The sequence below is a fragment of the Rhizophagus irregularis genome, chromosome 4, assembly GCF_026210795.1.
Source record: "Rhizophagus irregularis chromosome 4, complete sequence".
Taxonomy (NCBI): Eukaryota; Fungi; Glomeromycota; class Glomeromycetes; order Glomerales; family Glomeraceae; genus Rhizophagus; species Rhizophagus irregularis.
The window spans coordinates 4,646,612-4,657,340 of NC_089432.1; the positions used below are offsets into that span (position 1 = coordinate 4,646,612).

General features: G+C 28.0%; 2 protein-coding genes across 2 annotated transcripts; one reads left to right on the forward strand and one right to left on the reverse strand.

The window, feature by feature from the left end:
* Positions 1-750: 750 nt before the first annotated feature.
* On the forward strand, positions 751-2,893 carry OCT59_024325 (uncharacterized protein; the record flags this gene model as incomplete). The annotated part of the gene is made up of 8 exons (XM_066135353.1): positions 751-972; positions 1,105-1,185; positions 1,423-1,577; positions 1,647-1,812; positions 1,888-1,958; positions 2,032-2,151; positions 2,224-2,516; positions 2,592-2,893. The coding sequence occupies 8 exons, from the start codon at positions 751-753 to the stop codon at positions 2,891-2,893; spliced, it is 1,410 nt and encodes a 469-aa protein (XP_065991383.1).
* A 4,350-nt stretch (positions 2,894-7,243) lies between these two features.
* OCT59_024326 (uncharacterized protein) lies at positions 7,244-8,880 on the reverse strand (the record flags this gene model as incomplete). The annotated part of the gene is made up of 3 exons (XM_066135354.1): positions 7,244-7,452; positions 7,529-8,782; positions 8,841-8,880. 3 exons carry the CDS (start codon positions 8,878-8,880, stop codon positions 7,244-7,246), a joined length of 1,503 nt encoding a protein of 500 aa, XP_065991384.1.
* Between the last annotated feature and the right edge of the window lie 1,849 nt (positions 8,881-10,729).

Genomic DNA, 10,729 nt, shown 5'->3' on the forward strand with positions numbered 1-10,729 from the left:
AATTCATCATGATAAATTTTAGAAACGCACGTAGTGAAATTAAAGAACGTGATGAAGATGAGCCACAGCAAGTAGGTATAACTTCTGATATTAAAGCCCTTCAAATTTTTAGATTGCGTTTTCAAGAATGACCTATACTGTGTCCTTGCCGCACTGTATTCAAGTATGCCATTTGAATAAGTTGTTTGTTCTTGCCATATTGTGTGTTAAGAATAACATTTCTCGCCACATTGTATTCAAGTATGCCATTTGAATAAGTTGTTTGTTCTTGCCATATTGTGTGTTAAGAATAACATTTCTCGCCACATTGTATTCAAGTATGCCATTTGAATAAGTTGTTTGTTCTTGCCATATTGTGTGTTAAGAATGACATTTCTTGCCACATTGTATTCAAGTATGCCATTTGAATAAGTTGTTTGTTCTTGCCATATTGTGTGAGATCACCTGCAAAGGTGATTTCAAGAATGATATATTCTTGTCACATGGTATGAGGTCACCTGCAAGGGTGACTTCAAGTTCAAACCATTTGGTATTCTTGCTATATCGTGTGAAACATGTGAGAATGCCGTTCTTGCCATGGTATGAGGTCACCTGCAAGGGTGACTTCAAGTTCAAACCATTTGGTATTCTTGCTATATCGTGTGAAACATGTGAGAATGCCGTTCTTGCCATGGTATGAGGTCACCTGCAAGGGTGACTTCAAGTTCAAACCATTTGGTATTCTTGCTATATCGTGTGAAACATGTGAGAATGCCGTTCTTGCCATGGTATGAGGCCGCCTGCAAGGGTGACTTCAAGTTCAAACCATTTGGTATTCTTGCTATATCGTGTGAGACATGTGAGAATGCCGTTCTTGCCACATGGTATGAGGCCGCCTGCAAGGGTGACTTCAAGTTCAAACCATTTGGTATTCTTGCTATATCGTGTAAGAGAATGCCATTCTTGTCACATGATATGATGTCACCTGCAAGGGTGATTCATAAAATCAATCTAATGAAGTTTCTTTAAGTACTTTTCTTATTGTAAAGAAACTCGGGCTTTGTTATATATATACTGATATTACTCTTAATGCATATTATCATTAACTATCCTTTCTATTAATAGTTTCCATTATTACCAGAATATGAATCTGAGGATGAAATGATAATGATTGAAACAAATGGTGAATCTGAAGATGATAGAGAGGTAATTATTAAACTTTATAAGTGTCAAAAGGTGAAGTTTGATGAGGTGATGTACAATATAACCCTAAAAATATATGAAAGTCATAATAAAATTCAGATATTCGAAAATTTTTAAATTCAGCATGTTTGATTATCTAATTTTATATGATTTACAAATGAATATTTGAATATTAGCTAATTTTTAATGGAAATTCTAGTAGCATCAATTGAGCCTCACTAATTCCTTAACTCCATTCAGACTCAAGATTTACCGGTTGAAGAAGAAGATCTTTATGAGCCATCTGTAATTCGTATTAATGAAGACAGTTCAGAAGAAACTTTGAACTGGAATACGATAAAGGAAAAAGTAGACACATATCGAAAGCAATTGAAAAAGGGAAAATATGCTGTCGAGTAAGCTTTATTTTTGTATAATTATTGTATTTATAGCATTTTCTAACTTTTATATAACTTCATTTTTAGTACGCTATATTATTTTTTAATTGACTACTCTGGTTTTCATGGTCCAACATCAAATCTATTATCTGGCTATTTTCCAAAAATGTTGAATGCACTTCCAAAAAATATGCGGTTTTGTGTTTCAACACTTTCTGAAGAAGAAACAAAATTTTTCGATCTACTTTTGAGGGTAATCATTATTTTTTTATCGCTTGAAAACAATAAGTCAATAAAACATAATTTTTACAGAGTTTTTTATTTGTAGACTGAAGATATTGCTGATATTAAAACGGTAACAGAAGAAGAGAAAATTCTTAAAAGGCTTGCCAATAATATGTGAGTAAAAAAAATATGAAAGATATTTATTTTCCTTTTGAATAAATCATAACTAATGATGCATTTTTTCCAGTTTTGACGCTATTACAATGCATGGGAGGGATGATTTATTTGAAGTTGAACATATGTTTCGCAATATCGTCCCTCTACTTGATGCAACAATAAGGAAGGACAACCATTATCGGGTAAAATAGTAAGTAATGCATGTGTCAATTAACTTATTATATATCATGAGAATTATATTACATTAACATTTATTGCCCAGCGGCGAAACATTACTGGAAGCAACCGCAAATCGCCGAAATAAAGGAACTGATCCCAATGATCGTGCGCGAATTGGATATAAAGTTGATGTGATATTTGAATACCGAATCAGCTGGGCCCCCGTTATTGGATGTATGGAGGTGTCTGGTGGTCTCCCACGGTGTTCACGTTCCAAGGAATGGGATGACACCCGAAAATTAGGCTTGGAACTCCGAGACTTATGGCTGGATGCTATGGAAAAATTAGCAGGTGCAAATGCAAATGAAATAGTCTGGTGGGGTCTTACTGTAGTTGGTAAGTACTGCAATTTACAATTCATGGTATGCTACCTGTAAATAAATAAATGCTAAATCAAAAATGGAAAACTAGGCCTAAAGATTAGAGTATATGCACTTGCTGCCGCCGGTGGACTATTCCATTTAGTCCTAATGTATGAATGTCTTCTCCCAAGTTCTCCGGTAGATCTTGTTAATCTAGAACTTGCATATCTTGTATTGAAAGAATACAAGAAAAAACTAGATGAAACAAGAGACATTCTATGTAAACTCAATCAGGAAAGAATAAAACTGATTACTAGGGGAAAAAGAGGATCAGACGAATTGCTCAGAGAAGTTGGAAAAAAGCCAGAAATTATAAATACGCCGGAACCAAGAAAGCGAAGTAGACAGTAATGGTGATTATATTATTATTTATTAATCTGTTATTTTTATGTATTTATTATTGTATTAAGATATACAACATTTTCCCGCTCTCTAGAACTCCTACGGCATATGATTTCATACATGGCTTCATTCTTCTGGAATTGGTCCTCATACTTTCCCACGTTTACATGCATCATGAAGCCAAGTCTTAAGGTAAGGCGTCAAGGGATTTGTCTGTAGAAAATGCGAGAAGAAAGAACCAGGCTCTTTTGGACTTAGATTTTAGAATTTTAAGAAGTAATTTTTAATACAGTTTTAGATTAGTTTATTTAGAATTTAACATGTAATTTTTAGATTTAAGTAGTAATTTTTAGATATAGTTTTTAGATTAGTTTATTTATATTTAAGTAGTAATTTTTAGATATAGTTTTTAGATTAGTTTATTACTTTGTAGTTTATTTCTTTTTTTCACTGTATTGTTACTAGTTTATGTTTGTTTATTATTATGTAATTGTATCATTTATCTAATAAAATTGAGCGTAAAGCTATTTTGCCCCCCAAACACGCTAAATAATTTGCAAATAATTAATAATGGTTATTATATTTAGATAGTAATTTTAATTTAACTGTTAATATTTTTTTTTTTATTAATATTAACAAAAAAATATTAATTTTTAACTCATTTTAGTACTATTGGTAAAATCATATTTATGTCAACGCGTTTTTTTATTTAGGGTGCATTTTACCATGTCTATACGTAAAGTATTATAAATAGTGTATTTATTAATCAATTATTATATTGGTGAGGGGGTTTGCATCCATCCAAGACGTTCATATCATCTGGTTACTGATTTATCAAGCGGTATTGACTAATTAAAACTGCTGGTTGAAAGTATGCCGGGTAAAAACTGTTATGAATGATAATAGATGGAAAGGAGAATAAATTTGTATTTGTATTTTTTATAAATAAATATAATTGTGTGGTATGGTCCAAAAAAAAAAATGAAATTATTATTTAAAAAATTATCTTTCATTAAAAAAAGATATTAAATAAAATTGTTGTTTTAAAAAGTACCAAATAAAATTTTATTATGCTGTTAATGCTAATTTTTTTAAATGTAAATTTTTATTTATCACAAGAAACAGATGTTGCAGTACTGTGAAATTTACAAATTCATTACAAAAACAATTTTGTATAAGTCGTTTATTGTTACATTGTTACAAAAAAGTCCTTTTTTTTTTTATCTTAAAAAATCCCATTTAGCATTAAAAAAAAAAATACATTCTCTAGAAAAATATATATATATATGTATCTCACTAATTATTAATATGAAAAAAAAAATCCCAGAAAAATTAATTATAATGATCTATTGGTACAAAAAATAAAATAAATAAGTAATTAATTATGTTAGTCTATTTTATTGATTTTATTGAGCTTGATACAAAAAAATATTATTATTATTATTATTAATAAGCGAATCGGGAAAAAAGGCAATTGCCGTGGCGCTGCAACATCGATCTGATCACCGATCCAAACCTAAATGGTGAAAGAATGTATTCGGGAAAAAAAATTCGATTTGAAAGAAATAAAGCCAAAAAATTTTCGGATTGGAGAAAAAGCCAACCGGAAAAAAAAATCGAAAAAATAAAAACGAAAAAAAAAATTTGTTGACCAAAAAGGAAAAGAAAGAAAAAATAAAAAAAAATTGAAAGAAAAAAAAAGGATAAAGAAAGAAAATCGGGTTAAAAAAAAATAAGTACCGAAAAAAATTCCGAAAAAAAAATGTCAATAATTCGGTCCAAAAAAATTCAAAAAAAAAATTAATAATATGGTCTAAAAAAAAAGGACCGATAAAAATAATATAAGTTTTAAAAGATTATTTAATAAAAAAAATATTATTAATTTTTCGGTTTTGGAAAAAAAACCAAATCTAAGCGGGAAAAGAATGAAAAAAAAACAAAAAGAAAAGAAAGAGGAAAAAAACGAAAAATTTTTAAAAAAGAAAAAAAAAGGAAAAGAAAAAGGTGTTTCGAAAGAGAAAAGAGGAAATTTTTTAAAAAAAGAAAGCACTATTTGTAAAAGATCAGTTCAAGAAAAAAAAATGATTAAAAAAATGGGGACCGAAAAAATTTAGACCGGTTAGACGATTAAAAATTTCATTAACCGGAATTGGATTACATGTACAACATGACTTGCCGATCAAGCGGGTCTTAACTATAAAGAATACGGACCAGCAATTCAAAATTAATTTATACAGGCTAATCTAAACGTTAGTCACACAAACACCATTTTTTTTAATTATATAGGTAGATAGGTAGATTGATCTTATTTTAAAATACAAACTTCGATATACCGGTTCAAAATCTTACATTGTCCCGAATAATATGAAAACAGCTGTAAAACTGAACCAGATTTTCGGCCCGGATCTGGTTCGGCTTTCGGGTTAAACCAGAACCGTTCGGAGCTTTAAACAAGATATTCTAACGTTTTTCTTTTATTATATAAAACGATATATGTTCTTATCCCCGATCGACACTAATTAATTCAGATGATTTTCTCCTATTGTTACACAAATTACGAATTAATTTTTTAAATTAACAGTTAGTATAATTTAAAAATTAAGGAAAATTCTCGCGAATTTTTCTTGATACTGCTTAATCAAATTTAGTATTAAGTTTAATTTAAAGATTAAGCAGTATCAAAGAAATTTTCGTGAATTTTCTTAATATCATACTGCTTAATTTTAGTTTAGTACTAACCGTCACCTGTTGCTTTTCACCAATAAAATAAAAATAATTGTTTGATATTGTTTATAGTGCAGAATTGTGATCCTGAAGATCGTGATTTTTTAATATATTATTATTTATAAAGGTAAAAAAAAAATACACTTTTCATTCCTCTTCATCAATTTCTTCTTCCCCTTCAATTTCATCCTTTTCAATTTCACCTGGTATTTGCATACCTGCATTTATATATATGTTCTTAAACATTTCTAATTTTGGTTTTTTCTGGTACAATTGTTTTCCATTATCTACACTAATTAGATGTTACTTTTTTTTCTTTAGCTAGTATGAATACAGCCAACTATGAACGTTGGCTCAAACTAGTCGAAACAAACAATCTAAATCGGGAAATGCATAGATAATATTTAGATTATTACGAGAGGTAATATTAGTAGTCATCGTAGTATTTATTGTACTTTGTTCCGGAAGTTGTTCTTTATCAATATTCTGAATATCATGTAGAAATTTAATTATATTAATAACTTTATATTAAAATTATTAGATTATTATTTGATAACTTTAATAACTTTTCCGCACGTATAGCCCTTCTTATTGTTAACGAAATATTGCTGCTTTTTATGTTTGAATGAAGTTTGTGTTCTTTGTTTGTTTGAATTATTTTTTCCAACACTACGTGACAAGTGTCACGTACGACTTTATCACGCACCCTTTTTTCGTCTCTGATTTAGTTTACAGTAAATTTCTAAATCTCTGTAATATTTTAACATTTTTAAGTGATTTAGAAATTTACATCTTCGTATAAATTCTGCTTAAAAGCTATACTGTACCGATTCATCATAAGTTTTTATAATTTTTGTTGCTAGATTTTTTATCTATTGTTCGAGTTCTTGAGGGCATTTCAATAAAGAAGCATAATCTGAATAACAAACATTTAATCAAATGAACAATTATTATTACTATTTTATTCGAAAAGAAAATTACATATAATAATAAATCATTTGCATTTGCATTCATTACATTGAATTACTTCGCTTTGCTTGTTTTTTTCTCTGTTTTCCTTTTTCCCCTCATTATAATTATTCATAATGTATCCAATGGAATTTCTTCCTAAATAAATAACAACTTTGAAAAGGTATTAATTAAATAAACAATCAAACATTTGAAATGTATAGTTTATATAATATGAATTTTTGATCAACATCATCACTCGCTTGTTCTAATTGAGTAGTTATTTCATTACTTAATTCACTGATGTCGAGTGAGTGAAATATCGTATTTTGCTTTAAGAATGCATTAGAATTAAAAAAATTCGCTAATTTTTAGATGATAAATAACGAAATAGCACTTCCCAATAATGATCATAACTATTAAAATGTTGAAAATTAACTACGGGAAAAGGAATGGGTAATTTTTATATGTGAGATAAAAGTTTAAACATTAACTCCGCCATTTTAATTGAATTAAAGCTCAATTCTGAAAAAAAGTAAAATGGATTTAATAAATGTTTCTAGTAATATAAAATTTTCAAAAATTTTTTCTTACCTTTAATTAATAACAGCTAATTTTTCAATATTCGCATATTTGCTAGTAGTAGTATTTGAAGAAATACGTCTTTCCCATCTTTCTTGCGAAGAGTCATTTTCTTGAGCAATATTTGCTATCATGGATAATAATATCTCGTCCAACATTCTTCAAATCAATGTTAATAGCACCAGTGTTTTTTCTGAGACGAATATTGTCAGAATTACAGTTTATAATTAAACTGTTGTAACCAAGCTCCTTGAGTTTGTTATTCGTTTGAATAACTAGAGCAAGGAGCTCATTGTCAACTTCACGCGGTGCTTCTGTGCAAGAAAGAAAAATATCATGTAACTTTAACAAATTAACGCGATAATTGTAAAACCGCAAATTTTTAATTACCTTTTCCATCATCATCATCATCTTCTTCTTCTTCTTCGCCATCATTATTATCATCTTTTTCTTCTTCGTCATCATCATCATCATCTTCTTCTTCTTCGCCATCATCATCATCATTTTTTTCTTCTTCGTCATCATTATCATCATCATCTTCTTCTTCGCCATCATCATCATCATTTTCTTCTTCTTCGCTATCATTATCAATATCTTCTTCTTCGCCATCATCATCATCATTTTCTTCTTCTTCACTATCATTATCAACATCTTCTTTTTTGCCATCATTATCATCATCATCTTCTTCTTCACTATCATTATCGTCACCTTCTTCTTCTTCGTCTACATTATCATCATCTTTTTCTTCTTCGTTATCATTATCATCAACTTTTTCTTCTTCGCTATCATCATCATCATTTTTTTCTTTTTCGCTATCATTATCAACATCTTGTTTTTCGCCATCATTATCGTTATCTTCATCTTCTTCTTCGCCATCATTATCATCATCTTTTTCTTCTTCGCCATCATTATCATCATCTTCACCATCTTCTTCTTCTTCGTCATCATTATCATCTTCTTCTTCTTCTTCGCCATCATTATCATCATCTTCTTCTTCTTCTTCGCCATCATTATCATCATCTTCTTTTTCGCCATTATCATCATCTTCACCATCTTCTTCTTCTTCGTCATCATTATCATCATCTTCTTCTTCTTCGCCATCATTATCATCATCATCTTCTTCTTCTTCGCCATCATTATCATCATCTTCTTTTTCGCCATTATTATCATCATCATCTTCTTCTTCTTCTTCGCCATCATTATCATCATCTTTTTCTTCTTCGCCATCATTATCATCATCTTCACCATCTTCTTCTTCTTCGTCATCATTATCATCATCATCTTCTTCTTCGCCATCATTATCATCATCATCATCTTCTTCTTCGCCATCATTATCATCATCTTCTTTTTCGCCATCATTATCATCATCTTCTTCTTCTTCTTCGCCATCATTATCATCATCTTCTTTTTCGCCATCATTATCATCATCATCTTCTTCTTCTTCGCCATCATTATCATCATCTTTTTCTTCTTCGCCATCATTATCATTATCATCATCTTCTTCTTCTTCTTCGTCATCATCATCATCATCATCATCATCTTCTTCTTCATTATCATAATTATCATTGTTAACATCATAATCATCATTATTATTAGTATCTTTTTCGTTAACTTTTTTAGTTTTATCATCATACGTAGATGTTACTATAAAAAAGAAATGTCAGGTATCTTTTTAAAATTACTAAACTGATTTTTTACATACATTTTTCTTCGTGTATACTATGTTCTTCAGTTGAATCCATATTGTTTGTAAAATAGTAGTATAAAGAAATCAAAAGATTTATAATTATATATTACAATAATATATGGAAAGAAAAATTTTGTACAAGTATGAAAAAAAATTTGTGTCTATATATAAATTTTAAGATTGATGATTAATCATGATTCTAAAATTTTTTTTTAAGGGTTAAAATCAGGCTATTAATTAGATTGATTAATCAGTAAAATTTTTTTTTAAAACCGGGTGCATCAAGTAATCAGTAGGTATCAAATGATTATTTTAATTATTTTTATTTAAATTAATGCCAAAAAAAAAAATTGTTTTTGAATACAAATAAATGAAATACAAATAAATGAAATATTGTTCAAACTTACTAAAGTATAAATAAAATATATATATATTTTTTTTTTTATTAAATTCTTCTATCATAGAAACGTCAAGAAGATATATATTTTATACTACACATTACCAATATTATAAAATTATACCGCTCAATAAATTTTAAGGTACATTATTAAATTTTAGTATACATTTAATTAATTAAATAAATTTTGATTATCATCATTCATTTTTTTCATTTCGTTAATTTTTTCATTAATTTTTTCTTAAAAAAATTCTTGAGAATTTTCTTAAGAATTTAATGGAATATTTTCTTGATAACCTTATTAGAATCAGTATACCTTTGATATCAGATGAATCATCATCAAAATTCTTAATTTTTTTAGATTGATTATTTTGGTTCGGGTTCATCAGGCCAAAAATGAAAATGTTCTAATGCTTCATAATCTTGTTATTTGATTTACTCTAAATCTTAATAAAACTCACTTGTTAACCGTTCCACTTAATGTATCTGATTTTTACATTAATTTTAGGATTATTAAACCTAGATACAAATAAAAAATTAAAATTAAATAAAATAAATTACCACGACATTAAGCTGACGAATATTTTTATAGCCCTTAAATATATCAAAAAAAAAAAAAAAAAATTTAAAATGATTATACATTGTGTGTGCAAAACCAAATATTACAACGAAATAAATGATATGTTTTTAACGAAATATATAACATAATAAATATATATATGTCTATTTTTAATCAATTAAAAAAAACTAATAATCAATAATTTAATTTGATCATGAATTCTTTTTAAAAATAAAGTTAAATTTTATATTTACTTAATACTAGGCTTATCAGGCGAAGACATAAAACTTAAATTATTATAAATCATCGTTAATGTTAAATGATATGTAAAAGAAAAAAAAATTGTAAAACAAACCTACAACCAGTTCTGATACAACTGTATTATTAATTCAAAAATAATGTAACTAAAAAATTTCGAAATTTACTTCATGATTAAAATATTCCCAACTAATAAATATGAAACAAAAGGTAAAAATAAGAAATCGAAGAAAAGGGAGAAAAAGAAATTTCTCGCTTGTTGTCAACGAAAATCAATAACCGCTTCGGTTGCCAAAACATTCTTTATGAAGTAGTTTTCTAGCGTAATCATCTATGTTATAAAATAAGAATCGTAAATATCATAAATCATTTTGAAGTTAAATAAAAATTAGAAATGAAAAAAAGAACTATAGTTATATTTAAATAATAAAGGTAATGCCTTGCATAATCTAGAATAATGTTCCAGAAAATACGCAACAACAACAGTATATTTGTTGAGTACACGGCCATCCAATTTTATAACTTGTTGATTTGTCAATTTTAATGAATGACGTTATGGCGCAGTATTTGATAACGTGCTTGATTTTTCGAAATTACTCTCCCGAGAAGTTTTTAGAATTATTCTTGTCTCATTGCCGAGACTACATAAGCAAACAAAATTTTGGATTAATGCTATTTATTTCTTCTTAT